Here is a 17,079-nt window from a genome sequence, read left to right as displayed (position 1 = left end):
GTTAAATGTAATTATTATAATAGTTACAATGTAATTATCATAATGTTACAATGTAATTACTATAATATACAATGTAATTACTATAATATTACAATGTAATTACTATAATATTACAATGTAATTATTATAATGTTAGAATGTAATTATCATAATGTTACAATGTAATTATCATAATATTACAATGTAATTATTATAATGTTAGAATGTAATTATTATAATGTTAGAATGTAATTATTATAATATTAGAATGTAATTATTATAATGTTAGAATGTAATTATCATAATATTAGAATGTAATTATCATAATGTTACAATGTAATTATTATAATATTAGAATGTAATTATCATAATGTTATAATGTAATTATTATAATATTAGAATGTAATTATTATAATATTAGAATGTAATTATTGTAATGTTAGAATGTAATTATTATAATATTAGAATGTAATTATTATAATGTTACAATGTAATTATTGTAATGTTAGAATGTAATTATTATAATATTAGAATGTAATTATTATAATATTAGAATGTAATTATTATAATGTTACAATGTATTTATTGTAATGTTAGAATGTAATTATTATAATATTAGAATGTAATTATTATAATATTACAATGTAATTATTATAATATTAGAATGTAATTATCATAATATTACAATGTAATTATTATAATATTAGAATGTAATTATCATAATATTACAATGTAATTATTATAATATAATTAATATAATAACATGAACATGATTAGGTATATATATATATATATTTCGGTGTATGGAAAATAAAAAATACATTTATGGTCTATATGGTTCGTTATTGATTTTGACTTAATAGAATTTTCATTTGACTAAGAACGTAAAGGAGTAAATATTGTTTCATTTCTGTAAGAAGTGACTTATCCTAGCTCAATGATAAGGTTGGATGTTTATAACGATAAAATTCGGGGATCGATACCAACGGTGGCTATAAGAAGTGACTTATCCTAGCTCAATGATAAGGTTGGATGTTTATAACGATAAAATTCGGGGATTGATACCAACGGTGGCTATAAGAAGTGACTTATCCTAGCTCAATGATAAGGTTGGATGTTTATAACGATAAAATTCGGGGTTCGATACCAACGGTGGCTATAAGAAGTGACTTATCCTAGCTCAATGATAAGGTTGGATGTTTATAACGATAAAATTCGGGGATCGATACCAACGGTGGACACAGTGTAAATGGTTCATGTGAAACTTTATGCTTGATAAATACAAAATAAAACAAAAACACAACTAATTGGATCCAGATACAAAAGGTTCAGAGACAGAGTAGGTCCAGAAAAGTGTATATGGAAAAGTAATAGAAATTTACAGTCCAGTTCTAAGTTCCACTAACATAAAAACAATTTAGTTGTTCTTCTATTCTGCTTATTTTAACCAAGGCACTTACTTGTTGAGTGTATTAGCCGCGTGATACTTTTTATTCAAAAACAATGAGCGAGCCATATTAACATCTACTAAAATCATTTCTCTTAAGCTGATATTTCAGTTTTGTAACTACTATAGGCATTCTAGGCGTAGTGGGCATCTTTATGTATCAATAACCAATATATCTATTTATATGTCTGTGTGTGTGTAAAAGGTGATGAAACAAACAGAATTTTTGTCTGAAAAACTGAAGTTGAGTAAAACGCTATTAATATTTTTTATTAGACTTGATAAAAATTTTATCCAAATTAAAGAACAGTAAATGGAACCATTACAAAAGTATCTGACATATACGGAGTTTTATAAACTAAAAAAAAAGTACAGAATTTAAATTTCAGTAAAATTCCCGAGGAACATGGAATTTCGTGGATGGATACTTATCAAATTACTATAAGTTATCTTGTTCAAACCGCCGGTATTATTAATATAGTCCTATGTGTATCACAACTAAAAGTAATTGACGTACACATTTAACAAGATCGAGAGGATGGTTTTAACGAAATTATTATGCTTTTCTTGCCCGTTTCATTAACAAAGACGCTTGATGTTTTGACCTTTAAAGCCATTGTGCGGAAATTTATAGCCGACAAGCCTTAATACTGAGCGCATCTCTTTCTTCTGACTTTATAGGTCAGATTCTCTTATCTTTAATGTGCTATTGTGGACACGGTGATATTCAAACAAGTATATATGTATATACTGTCTCTCATGCTTTATACACTGTTAGTGTACACAAAGGAACAGTCATATTGTAGTTACAATGTAAACTACAATTTAGAGTGAATGACATTTACATAGTATAAATTTATATAATCTTGGAGCTTCCTAACACTTTGACTGTTACCTAAAGGAGAAACAACATTTCATTCACTTCACTAAATCATTCAAAACTTTTAATCTCTCTCTCTTTTTATGATGTTGAATTCCAACTAAACCTTTGAAAAAATAAGAATAAACATCTGTTTGTCGAATTCCTTTTGATCATAATTTTTGGCGCTACGAATGATATTTTGAACTCTTTTAATTAAGGCAGATGTGAAAACAAAATCAAATAATTTCAAGTTTTTTTACCTAAAAAAGGTTTAATCAAACCCAAAGTTCGGAAATATAGACAAAAATCGGTATATAAACGTAAGGAATGTTTATATTGAAAGTGAAATTAGGATTTTAAATTCAACTTCACACAAAAAAAAATCGTATTGAACAGAAGGTTCATAATAAGGAATATAAAAAATATGTTTTTTTTTGTCGTTAATCGCAAAGCTGCACGATGGGTTATCTGTACTCTACCCGCCACGGGTATCGAAACCCGATTTTTAGCGTTGTAAACTGTGAGGCTTACTGCTGAGTTACTGGAGGGGGGATGTATAAAAATATGCAAAAAATATCTTGACAAGCTTTACTGGGCGATTTTTCCACAATAAATTTCACGAGGAAAACTTCCTAATACAATTATTTTTTCAACTTTCAAATTCTGAGTTACGAAGTACAAAATAAATATGGATGAAACTGAACTAAATGTGTTTATTTTAGAGACAAATCAGTTAAGAAGGTACAGAGGGTTAATATCACAGTTTATAAAAAACGCATGTAGGTTAATGTGATCGTGTGATAACTCAAATGCGAGTTCTGCCATCATAGGTGACATATTTCAGCACCTATATACTTGATTAACAGTGAACTTTCGAGCATTCAACAGTATGGGGTCCACAAGGATAAACTTACGGCTGGAGAAATTTATATCACAGCCATTTCTGCGGAAAGATATTTTCATAGCGAGATTATTAAACGATGACGAGATAAAGGTTTGTTTGTAGTTAAGCCCAAAGCGGTATTGAAACCCGGATTCTAGCGTTGTAAGTCCGCAGACACACCGCTGTGCCACTGGGAGGGGGGGGGGGACAGAGATAAAGGACATGACACTTCGAATAAGGGAGTCTTCAGTGTTCTCAGTGAAAGCACAAAATATCGCTCAGGCCCTGAAGCTATACCCCAATCCAATTTGAAATAACGCCCTCATCAGAAGAGTGAAGGCTGTGTTTACAAAAGAGAACCCTTTCACCAAAAAAGCTATTGTAAAGACGATGGCCGTACCAAACTGTATCATTAAGAAGACAATAAACAAATATTTGAAGTTAAAGATGAACCACTAGCAAAAAGTTCACAAATTTTTAGCCACACTTCAAAATCAACAGATGTTTTCGCTAAGAAGACGTCCGAAGAAGATGGAGTCCTATAAAACCCTATTCTATGATATACTCGTCAAGTTTCCCGACGCGATCCAACGAAATTTTCTACGTTTGGTCTTATTACAAATTATTTTGAAAGTTTTTGGAAAATTATGGAAAATTTTGGAAGTTTTTGGAATGTTTTTAATGTTAGATAGTCATGGCAATGAGACTGAGCACAATTAAATATCGATGAAAGAGTTCTGAGGATAACACCTGACCCGGAATATCGTTTTTCAAAAGTGTGATTAATCTTCAGGATTTTTTTTGGGGGGGGGGGAATAAATGGCAGAGAATAAACAGAACCTCAGGGTACGCAATAAATCATGCTGTATTTATTTATTTTTTTTCGTGATAATTCAGAGTTTTACTTGTGACAGGCTTATCGTGGTTTTCCTAGTGTTTAAGAATCTAACTATTTCGAATTTGAAAATGAAAAATCCACTGAAATCTGAATGGAACAATACGACCATTCAATCACAATCGCATTTGCTCTTAAACGATAGCAACATGCAGTTAAGTACTTTTCCCCTTTAAATTAGTTTGTTTTGGAATTTCCGCAAAGCTACACGAGGGCTATCTGCGCTAGCCGTCCCTAATTTAGCAGTGTAAGACTAGAGGGAAGGCAGCTAGTCATCACCACTCACCGCCAACCCTTGGGCTACTCTTTTACCAACGAATAGCGGGATTGACCGTCACATTATAACGCCCCCACGGCTGAAAGGGCGAGTATGTTTGGTGTGACGGGGATTCGAACCCGCGACCCTCAGATTGCGAGTCGAGCGCCCTAACCACCTGTTTTAAATTAGAATTACAATTTTTATTAATACTTTTAGAGTAACAAAAGTTTGTTTGTTAGAAGTTAAGCACAAAAATACACAATGGGCTATCTGCGTTTTACCAACCAGGGATATCGAAATCTGGTTTCTAGTGTTTTACGTCCTCAGACATTCCGCTGTGCTACTGGGGGTGGGGGGGGGGCAGTAACAAAAGGAAATTGAATAAGTTAGTAAATTCCACCTAACGCCAACACGTGGCCTACTCTGATTGGGAAGTGAGATTTGACTGTCACCCATGGATCCATAATACGGGGTGCGAACAACGAAATCTTGGATCCACAACCCGAAACACTAACCACTGAGTCTCCCTATATGAAAAATATGCAATCAAATTGAAAATATAGGTAAGCTCAAGCTGGATGCAAAAAAACAAAAAACTAAAAGGTCTATTTATGATTTAAATGAATTTCGTCTTTGTTTTAAATATATTTTATAATGTTATATATATATATATATATTACGAGTCCACTGCACCCCCCGAGTCCAAGCTAAAATACCCTCCAGAGTCACAGCGGTATGTCTGCGGACTTACAACGCTAGAAACCGGGTTTCGATACCCGTGATGGGCAGATCACAGATAGCACATTGTGTAGCTTTGTGCTTAACTTCAAAACAATGACCAAGCTAAAAATTATCATTAGCATTACCTGCCATCTAGTGGTTAGGAAAGTTATTTCAATAATAAAAGTGAAATATTAAAGTTAATATATTTGTACTTTAAGAAACTGATTACAAGATGTTTCAGTGTCTAAGCAACTCTGTTAACGCTACTTTGTAATATCAATAACACAGGCCTGCGATGGTTTTATTGTCTTGAAACTTTTACATGTTCTACAGTAATTCATGTACACTGAATTTGAAAATGATATCCATTTTTCTCCATCACTTACAATTTTTCACAAAAAGTCATAACGCAATACATAAAATAAAGACCACAACACGTAGTCTTAAGACTAAAAGACGTAAATTTCACACACAAAAATCAGGATGAATGAGGATGCGTATTCTTCTGACATCAATGTTCTTCCATTTAATTCAGTTTGTTTGTATTTTTGTTAACAAACATAATAATAAAAAAAATGTTCATTGTGGTATACAAAATAATAATTTGATCTAAGTAATAGTTTGTTTTCTTCCCGATTTGTAAAAAAATCATTACCTGATAGAAAAAAATTATTATTATTATTTTCGAAATCTGCAAAAAGAAAAAAGAGAAAAACTGTAATAATATTAAAAGCAATAAAAATTTACACAACAATTTAAATAAACGTTGATTTGTAGGTTTGTGAGTGAGTTTCAGATAAAAGAAAACCATGAAACGCACTGAATTAGGCTTTGGAAAATTTTAACAAAGTGTTTCGGTAAAATTCATGATGATTTATCAGATCTTGTGAATATGTTTAAGACAATTTAACTGGTTTAGAAAAAATAAAACAAAACAGCCTGAGCAAAAAGAACAAAAAAAAAATAAAATAAAAGCTTCTACACAGTTAAAATTTAGTAGCTAGCCCTAATTTAATTTCTCAGGTGTTTTTTAGATGTTTAAATGCAGAATATTATTCACTGTATTAAACTTACACAACCATTATTAGACATAAAATTTGAAATGTGTGTTTGTTTGTTGTTAAGTGAAAAGCTACACAGTGGGCTATCTGTGCTCTGCCCGTCAAGGGTATCGAAGTCTGATTTTTAGCGTCGTAAGCCTCCAGACTTGCTGCTGAGCCATTCGGAGGGGGAGCTCATTCTGAAATGGAAATGAGTGTTTCAAGGGGGCCAAGGGAGAAATACCCTTTGAAAAATCTAGGCATATTGATCACGTATTAATTTCAGCTTATATATATATATAATAAACTCGTTTTGTATCATTTAATTAAAAAAATACAACTTCTATAAACATTTGATTTGTTTATTAAAATTTAGATCCATTTTAGCTTTTTTTAGTTTATTAGCTCCCTTAAAGTTTTACAGTTTTACTTTTACAGTTGTACTGCCCACTGAGTTACATAGCTCAGTGGCACTGCTCCATAAATAAAAATAAAAATATATAAAATTAAGCGCTGGACAAAATCCATGCGCATTTAATTTCGTACTGTAATTTTACCATAATATAGGACAATTACCATAGAAACAGTATCAAAATGATCAGTCTCATGGAACTTTTTAGACGTCATAAGCCTTCTATATTTACTTGTTTATAGTTTTAATTTTTTTGACAGCTCGTTTAGGACAACAAGTGAACTAATATGCAAAAATTGTTTTATTAATTTGATATTAAGAACTTAGAGAACAATAAGTAGGACATAGTAGTTTGTTAGGCCTAAGTTGGGAAATAGGCCTAATTAGTACTATTTAAAATATTCATGGCAAAGATAAAGAAAACAAATATACGTTCTCTGCCAGACAGTTCACAAAATTTTGACAGTTTGTTACCTCAAAATGAAAAAGAAAAGTTATTGGAACAACAACTGACTACGGCTCAGCAAACACTTGCTTCACTGAAAGCAAAAGTGAAAGACCTAAGAGAGGAAAACGATTTCCTGAATAAAGAAGCAGAACGTATCAAGTAAGTCTTGAAACAAAAGTATGTTTAATCTTAGGCCTAGAAGCCCTACAAACATTGCCTGTTAGCCTTAGGCTAAACCATTGTTATCGCAAGGTTTAATTTTGTCTCTAAATGGTGTTATGGTCCAACGTTTTTCTTTATTTATTTTTTCTCCAAAATCCCGATCTCGAAGCATTATTTGATAAGAATTAATGGACATTTACTTTCAGGCACTGACTGTACATTGTGATTAATTGCGATGATAGGCGAACGCACAATCCTGCTTTATTAGAACATTTTAAACAATCACAATAAATTTTCCTAATGTCCTCACTAATGACCTAGGAAAACATTTTTGCAATCGTCGTGAGTTTAAAACAGTTTTCTGTGTAAAATTCTTTCCAAAAATGAACAGATAGGTGTCATAAGTAAACATCAGAAAACGAACCAAGATAAAACAGTCAATGCCGTTACGAGGTAAAACTGTCAAAGTTACGTCATAATCGGATTGACGAATCAGAGCTAGGTGAAACTATCGTTAGTTGCTTGTAATTTGTATTTTTATATTTTGACTGAACATTCGTAAGTCTTTCTATGATTGGAAACGTACTTCTAAATGAAAAGTATGTTTAGCAGACTTGGAGTGTAAATATAAAAGCCAACATTCACAAGCGAATGCAATATATCTCCTCCATGCATTTTATTCAATAAGATACTCAGAATACAGTAGATTTCAAGAGAAAATGGCATCCAAATCAGCGGAGGGGTAGACATTTAATGCAATATCAGATTCAGACTTTTTTGAGGGAAAGATGCACTGAAGCATATTAAATTATGACATTATTATACATATAAGACAGTCAGTTCCTATATAAATAGATTTGTTCACCATGAAAAAATCTTCAGTCTATGTGCGTGGGATTGTCGAAAATTACATTAGTATAAAGTCTCCCCTAGAGTGGTCAATAAATATAGGAAAGGCATATCAAAAGATATTTATTTTGAATTTTGACCCTTGTAAAATGGCAAGAAAGGCACAAATCCCAACTCTGTCTGTTTCAATATGAGAACTGTGTCGAAGTATCATTGTACAAAGTCTCATTTACATTAGTCAAATATAAAGGATTAGCAGGCCGAAAGTCCTAATTTTGCGAAAATGTTTGATCTTTGACTCTAGTAAAGGCTTATAACTCATATTTGACCGCTTCAGTTTGTAAGAGTGGTCGCAAGATATCTCTGTTCAAAATCTTATCTGGATTGGTTGAAATATAAAGAAATGACAAGCCAAAACCCTTGATTTTTCGACTTTCTTTTAATATTTGATCCCTATTAGACCAGTAGAAAGACACAAATCCAAAATAAGTCTGCTTTAATCTATGGGGGTTGGCACTAGGTATATATTTGTGCCAATTGTTATTTGGATTAAAGGAAATATAAGGGAACTGCTGGCTAAAATATGCGTATCTGTAATGCTAAAATTTTGATCCAGTAAAATCAAATGAAAGGACTAAATAAGACAAAAAAAAAATTGTGAGCGTATTGGACCAAGATATATGCTCACAAAGTTTCAAAACGGTACAGAAGTAAAGGGATTTTACATTATTGTACTCGTTGAAAAGGAAAAGAAAGAAACATGGGAAATAGAGTATTTCTTCCTCCCTATGGACGAGACATAATAAACAAAATCTGTATGATGTATAACTATTATAATATAAACCTATGTTCATCATTATGTTTATTTCAAATAATGTATTAAGTTGCATTTAATTTTTATGTTTGGTCCCCACGTAGTGTTACCAAGCTGACGCGAAGAAATCTCTCCTATTGGTGGGTTTTAAAACTCCCAGATCCAAAGATTTTTTAGGCATACTTTAATGAACGATAAGCTTACATTTTAATGAGTGCAATTTTAGAGAGCATTACCATCACTAAAGGAAATTCTATTAAGTACTTAAGAATAATACTTAATAATTAATTCATACTAAGTTACCTCTTAGCAATAAGTTAGACAAATTAATGTTTTAACCGTTTTTGATTTAAAAAAGTTAAATCACTGATTCTGAAATTAGGAAGTTTCACCTGCATTGCGGGTGCTGTATAGGTTACACGGAGACGATTATACTTATCTACTCTTTCACAACACCGATCACACCGAGCAGTTTTTAGAACACCTAAACTCAGAAATCCATGTAGAAACTTTACATGTGAGATGGAAGAAAACAATAACTTTCCTAGAAGTTCAAGTAAACAAAATTAACTCGAAAAGTTTTTAAAAACATTTGAACATTTTGTTTAAGTTAAAAGATGCATCTTTTCAAATTTATATAAAAAAAGAAAGGCTGAAACGTTCGTTAATACAAAATAACCTATGCAACCATATTTAAAAATTATATATTTTTATATTCTGATTCTTTGATTAGTTGTTGAGTGGCATGTCGCAAGCCAATTACTTTAAAATACTCATTGTAATGACCAACTTGGTCGTAGTGACAATCTGCAAGTCATCTTGATATTTGATGAGAATGACGTGTTAGCGTTTTCGTATGCATTGAACGAGAATGCAGCTGGTTTCTCCTATGTAAATTTCGTTGCAGTTGTCACAAATAATACAATAAGTTAAGCATTGAGATGTACAGCTGGTATAGCTATTACAGAATAGGCTGACTTGGGGCCCTTAATAGATGATCAATGTGAGGACAAATGTTGCATTTGCTCCTCTTAAAAGCGTTCGTACCAATTTGAGAATCACATGATAGCTCTATGTTGTTCGTAAGTTGATTATGGACAAGTGCGTTGATGTTGATGTCTCGTTTGTAAGATACGATAGGTTTGTTAGCAATATACGAGCTGTCTGTGTGATAAATGGTGACGTGTAAGTATATGGAGAATGCATTTATGATCAGTGGCAGTAGAAGGTATTGGCAGAAATGAAGTTGTATACGTGTCTTTGGAATTTGTAAATTGTCCAACGTGTTGGCGTTAGAATTATTGACATGATTGAAGCTAGACAGTCTCTGAAAAAAAACAACTAAATTTGAACGTTTGTTGTGTGTATGTTAATTATCTTCAGTATAATTATGAAGACGCGAATGGAACATCTCGAAAGGTTTGCTATTATAATCTTGGTCAGTACTGCAGAGCTTATGTAATCTGGTGACTTGTGATGGGAATGTTTCTCAAGACACACCGAGGATGGTTTGTAATGTACAAAGTTTGCGAAATGATAATGAATGAGATGACTTGGCAGGAAATAGAAGAGGTGTAAGGAGCGATGGGTGAAAGGATTTAATGTACAGAAGAAGGTCGACTTCATTATTGGTGTATGCAGCTACGCGAAAAATACCATCAGTATACCTACAATATAAGGTTGGGTGAGCACTCCTGTAGGTACGAAATATGCAACGTAACCAAAAAGGTTAGCATCGTAGAAACCCATTTTGGTTGTCATGGCCACACCCTTCATTTATTTATAAAATTCTGTTGTCAAAGGACAAGGGATTTAACGCTAGAAGTATTTTGACTAATCTGATCATGGTTTTAGTAGGTAGATGTAGGAGCGATGTAGGGGGCTCCTTTTTTAGTGTTGTTTTTAGTCCATCTTCGTATTCTAGATCTTTTCAATTGGGTTTGGTAAGGGCTGGTCGTTAGGATGCTCGACTCGCAATCTATGGGTTGCAGGTTCAAACTGCACTATCATAGCCGAGCATGTTCGCCCTACGTATTTTTTTCCCAGAAAGACCTGCAGTGGTTTGTCAATAACCAACAGACTTATTTCTGACTTGAAAAAGAGTATTTACACGAAACGTCGCCAAGAAAATAAAATATAAAACAAAATATTTTTAGGTGTTTATCTGAGACTTTCATGCGCAAGCAGCTATCGCCATCTGTAGCTAAGATTCAACATTAAAGATTTACAATTTTATGAAACGCCACAACGAATAATGGCTTTACAAGTTTTTCGAAACTGGTTCGCGTATTAAAGGTATATGAAAATCTGTCAATTGTATGTGAAATTTCAAAGTCACCTTGAGAGAATTTTAAGTCCACAAAGAAAAGAACTCCACCAAAATTTCAAAGCTGATAATAAAAATTCTAAATGTGTTTTCCACAATCTATATTACGCCATATCGTGGCTATTTTCGTTCCAGTTTAATTACTAGTCATATGTATTTTAGCAATTAATATCTTTAACGTGCGTTGTGAGATGGTTTAACTTTTTTATCTGTCACGTTTACAGAAGAAAAGTCAAGTTTATTTTTTACATGCACAGTAAAAAAAAATGTTTTAATACTTTGTTATTTATCTGAGGAATTTGAAGGAGAATATCCTTTGTCCCATCACACCAAACATGCTCGCCCTTTCAGCCATGGGGGCGTTATAACGTGACGGTCAATCCCTCTATTCGTTGGTGAAAGAGTAGCCCAAGGGTTGGCGGTGGGTGGTGATGACTAGCTGCTTTCATCTCTAGTCTTAGACTGCTAAATTAGGGACGGCTAGTGCAGATATCCCTCGTGTAGCTTTGCGCGAAATTCATAACAAACAAACAAACAATATCCTTTGTCCCTGGTGATAAAACGAAATCCCAAACTTTCATGGTAGTGCTCTTGTTGGGGACATACACGTGTTCATGACAATGAAAGCTTCTTTGTTTTAGAATATTCGCGCAAAGCTACCCACGCTAGTTAAACATGTAGAGTCATTTAATTTTGTTCGGTGGCTTTAATAAAAATTGTAAAGTGCATTATAAACGTTAATCGTATTTTTAATCTTAAAATTTATTGCGCAAGTGTTTTTGTGGTTTGAAAAAAAAAATTTAAGGATTTAATATTTATGCCGAAAATATAACTTACAACGCAAATTCAACAGACTGGGGGATATTTTAGTACTTTAATTCCCATTACTGATTAAATTATCCGTTATTAGCGCTCAAACTTAATAGGTTTAACAATTCTCATCCGATCTGCCATGATATTTTGAAATCTATATAAACTTCAGTCGGTTATTAATGACTTAATTAAATATCAATCACATTAATGCAGCCAGTACAAAAAAAAATTAGAGAGATATTTGCATCATTAGCTGTAGAAATATATTATTAATTATTTATTTTATGTTTCAGAGTGTTCTACACATGTTTAAGTGTTTAGTGTTTTTTGTAAAAAGTAAATACCTTGGCCATCTAAAATAGATTATGCTTATGGATAGGAATAAATAAATATGTTTAACCTGAGCAGCTATAGCATCACTTTTGTTTTGACGTTCTCTGCGATCTCTTGTAAGGTAGGGGTTAAAGGACGTTTTTCGTACCCAGCACACTGATCAGCGAAAGACAGAAAAAAAAAAATATCTACAATTGTTGCATATAAATTGGGGACATTTGTAATGATCATTGATACGTTTTTTTGTTGTTTGTTTTTCTCTCAGAAACGACACCGAAGAATACAATAAATATATCGAAGAAGCTACAGAAAAGCAGCAAATGAAAGCTGTTGAGTTATTTGACGAATATTATTCGAAAATAAAGGTAGGATTACATTTCGAGATGTCAATATGAAGTTAACGTGTTTTTATACCAACCACGTCGTTTGATTGTTTTAAAGGTGATAAGTAGAGAAGATAATGTACGTTTTCTCAAATATACAACTTGATCTGTAAGTATAACAGTATTTTCTGATTCTAGCATAACTGTTTTTCTTAAACATTAATAAGCATGTTTGATTCTCACTCAGTGTGATATCACATTACGGTCCATGTTTCTTCTTTTGCTCACTTTGATTTTTGTTTGTTTTTAAGTACAAAGCTATACCGTGGGTATCGATCCTCGAATTTAGCGCTATAAGCCATCGAACCTACCGTTGAGCCATGGGAAAACTTCACTTAGATGAAATATTTTTTTATGAGAGAGAGCGAGTGTGGCCTAATGATTAACGTACCGGATTATAAGTCCAAGGGTCTGTGGTTCGAGTCTAATTGCCACAGAATTGTGCTCTGCATTTTTTAGGTCGTGAGTGTGTTATAAGATTGTCAGTCAAATCCCAAGAGTTCACCATGAGTGTTGTTGACTAGCTTTAGTATACCGGTTTTCTCCCTGATTTTACAGTTGTTTAGTTTTGCGCAAGTATTGGAAACAAATAGAAAATTTTATGACTACAAGGAGAGTTTAATTATTCCTGCATCATTTATCACAGAGATACTGAAAACTTTTCAAAGCCGTTCAGCTCAAAATTTGGGCATGTTCGTCTAGTTCTAGTTCTAAACTCCCATTTCGAATTAGACCTGCTTTCTAAATAAACTCAGAAAGAAGAAGAAATAAGGGAGAATGTGTGTATAACTTTCTCTAACATTTCTAACAGTTAAAAATATAATTAACATAGTTAGCCGTTCTCTAATTTTAAAGTGATATACCTTGCAACGTTTGTTTGTTGGTTTTTAAGTTATGCACAAAGCTACACAATGGGCTATCTGTGCTCTGCTCACCACGGGTTTCGAAACCCGGTTTCTAGAGTTGTAAGTCTGCAGACATACCGCTGTGCCACTGGAGGGGGGCAACTTGCAACCTACATTCCACAGACTGGGGGTTATTTTAGTACGTTACTTTCCATTATTGGTTAAGTTATTCGTTATTAGCGCTCAAACTTAACAGGTTTAACAGTTCTCATCCAATCTGCCATAATGTTTTAAATATATATTAATTTCAGTCGGTTATTAATGACTTAATTAACTGTCATTCATTGTACATACGAGTTTAAAAGTGTTTTTATACTCAATTTTGTTTGTACAAACATTTGTGGTGTATCTGTTTGTTACGCAAACACAATCTTCGTTCAGTAACATGGTATAGAAATGTAGGAAGTTTAATTAAATTTCATGATTTCAAGACATGAAGGTAAAATTGGCAACATCACTCGCCGCCGACCCTTGAGCCACTCTTTACCAATGAATAGTTGAACTGATCGTCACATTATAACGCCCCCACTGCCTAAAGGGCGAGCATATTCGGTGACGGAGATTCGAATCCACGACCCTTGGATATCAAGTCTAGAGCTTTAACCATTAAATCATGCCAGGATCTCATCAGTGTTATATGTATGTATATATATTTATACATTGTATAATTATAATACTAATAATAAAATTGAAACATCAACTCGAGCGTAAAAATATAGTATCATAAAAATGATGACCATAGGCTAAGCAGAAGTACTTTATTTAAAAATGGTCTAGTTTCAAGGATACTGAAAGTGGGGTGCAGAAGTACACTGCCGCACCTGCAGTAAATGGGGACATAATATGTAACCTTCGGATTCCTTCCCACGTTTAACAGTTTCGCTCCTCCCAGGGGAATTCATTACCTAGAGATCATAACGACCAGTCTTTACGGCTCTAATTTATTACAAAACAAACAAGTACAAATTTTAAAAATTAATAAAAACAAACGAAACACAAAAAAATTTAAATTCAAATTTAAATTACTTAATACTTAAATAATGAGAGTGAATTAAAGTCGCTTTTCTCAGGTTTCGTAGAGAACAGTTATAACCGCTGTTTGATGTATACTTTTAAGTTAACGGTAGATATACCGGATTTTTTTTATGTTTAATAATATCTTAGAGAAAGAGGGCCAAAGGCCACGTGGGGGGGGGTCACTTCTTTTAACCATTCGCGTCATTATGCAGTAGTGTGTTGTCTGTCAGTCAGTCACTAGACACTAAAATGACGCCACATAACGGACGCGTAACGTTGCCAATTGTACTGTCGTGACGTCAGTAAAACGTGCGAATGTCATCATGAATCACCAGAAGAATTATGCACTCTGTAGGCTACAACACAGCACGGTATATGAACTTCAAAATAAAGAAATGAAAACATTTGTTACTCTAAATTTTGGTTGTATTTACTCTCGAAAGAGAACAGTTTCGGGGACTCTGCTGAAGTACATTCAGTGTATCTTTTACCTTTACTACAGGAAGCTAAGGCAAAGAAAGAAGAAATTATCCAATCTCACGAAGAGCAAAAGTCTGAGTTAAAGAGAACTCTAATAGAAAAAGAAAGCATTCTAGCCCAGATGAAGCTTCTGTTGGCCGACCTAGAGCCCTACCAACAATTAGAAGAAAGTCAAACAGCACGCATAAAGCAGCTTGAAAATGAGATTGAAGAAATGAAGCAACGGAGTTTTACTGTAATGGAAAAACTGAAAAAAGAACTATTAAGGTTCGGATTACAGTTTAAACTTAGTACTTTGTTTTCGGAGTATAGTTTAAAATAACAAGTGAACATGTGAGTGGGGAAACATTGTTCTTTTATACTCAAACAATTGTGAGTTTTTTGTATGTTAGCTGGACACGTGAGTGGGGAAATATTGTTCTTTTATACTCAAACAATTGTGAGTTTTTTGTATGTTAGCTGGACAGGTGAGTGGGGAACATTGTTCTTTTATACTCAAACAATTGTGAGTTTATTGTATGTTAGCTGGACATGTAAGTGTGGAAATATTGTTCTTTTATACGCAAACAATTGTGAGTTTTTTGTATGTTAGCTGGACATGTAAGTGGGGAAATATTGTTCTTTTATACTCAAACAATTGTGAGTTTTTTTGTATGTTAGCTGGACATGTGAGTGGGGAAACATTGTTCATTTATACTCAAACAATTGTGAGTTTTTTGTATGTTAGCTGGACATGTAAGTGGGGAAATATTGTTCTTTTATACTCAAACAATTGTGAGTTTTTTGTATGTTAGCTGGACATGTGAGTGGGGAAACATTGTTCTTTATACTCAAACAATTGTGAGTTTTTTGTATGTTAGCTGGACATGTAAGAGGGGAACATTGTTCTTTTATACTCAAACAATTGTGAGTTTTTTGTATGTTAGCTGGACATGTAAGTGGGGAAACATTGTTCTTTTATACTCAAACAATTGTGAGTTTTTTGTATGTTAGCTGGACATGTAAGTGGGGAAACATTACTCTTTTGTTGCCTTGTTTTATATTTTGTTACTAGCGAATAACAGCATTAAATCATACACGAATATCTAAAGTAGCAATAAATAAACAATAAGCATAATATCAGATAAGACACCAAGAACTGAGTTCCATGGTTACAAAGCAGTTACCATGGTTATTTAACCGTTTTTTTTATAAATAGACAACCAAACTACAATATTACGACAAAGACATACGATAACAATGTAATGGCATCAGTGATCTAGTATTACTGTATGTTGGAGAAATGCATTTTTTTTAAGGAATCGTATCATAATTTTTCTTGACAGCACTAAGAAAACGAGTGAAGTGACCCAGAAAAAGGAGATTCTGCGTATAACTAAAGATATCACGGAAAATGCTTGTTTATCTTTGAAAAATTACATGGCAGAAATTGTAGAGAAAAACAGCGCTCTCAGGAGAAGACTGACCGAACTTTTGAACAAAAACATTACTCTCCAGGAGAAAAAAGCGAAACTTGACGAGAAATACAAACAGTTGACTATAGAGCATCAGTACCGAGAGGATTTGAAAGAAATGGGGCTTTGGTCATGTCGTTTAAAATAAAACTTGACGGCAAATTTGAGTTTGGTAAAGGACTGTTCGGTAAAAATTGGATTTCATCTATTTTAAATTTTGGCGGAAGAGATAAATTTTGACAATAAACATATAGATTTGTATATGTATCCTCGAATTTTTTTATTACAGCATGCAGTGAGAGTTTTTTTCTTTCTAAGTTTAATGGTTTGCTGATAAGTTCTCGTATTTGGTATATTCAACTCCAACGGCACCTTATGCGACACGTGGGCCAAAATTTGAGGTCAGAGCTTAGACCCCTAAAGTTCAGGCATAGCCATCCCTAATTCAGTGCCAGAAGGTGGACAACCAGTCAGGCTACTCTTAATCGAATAGCGGGACTGACTGTTACAATCATGAGGCTCCTACAGTTCAAAAAAGCGTAGCGTGTTCAGTAACATATTACACCTCGAACCTTGGACCTCTGATTCACAGCCC

The 17,079-nt window shown here is 33.2% G+C and overlaps 1 protein-coding gene across 1 annotated transcript; it reads left to right on the top strand.

The window, feature by feature from the left end:
* The first annotated feature begins 6,904 nt into the window (after positions 1 to 6,904).
* On the top strand, positions 6,905 to 16,632 carry LOC106470092 (myosin heavy chain, skeletal muscle-like). The gene is made up of 4 exons (XM_013930619.1): positions 6,905 to 7,107; positions 12,511 to 12,610; positions 15,053 to 15,297; positions 16,356 to 16,632. Exons 1-4 carry the CDS (start codon positions 6,905 to 6,907, stop codon positions 16,630 to 16,632), a joined length of 825 nt encoding a protein of 274 aa, XP_013786073.1.
* The last annotated feature ends 447 nt before the right edge of the window (positions 16,633 to 17,079 follow it).

Source organism: Limulus polyphemus, unplaced genomic scaffold (assembly GCF_000517525.1).
Source record: "Limulus polyphemus unplaced genomic scaffold, Limulus_polyphemus-2.1.2 Scaffold3817, whole genome shotgun sequence".
NCBI lineage: Eukaryota > Metazoa > Arthropoda > Merostomata > Xiphosura > Limulidae > Limulus > Limulus polyphemus.
This window is presented reverse-complemented; position numbering and strand designations above follow the sequence as displayed.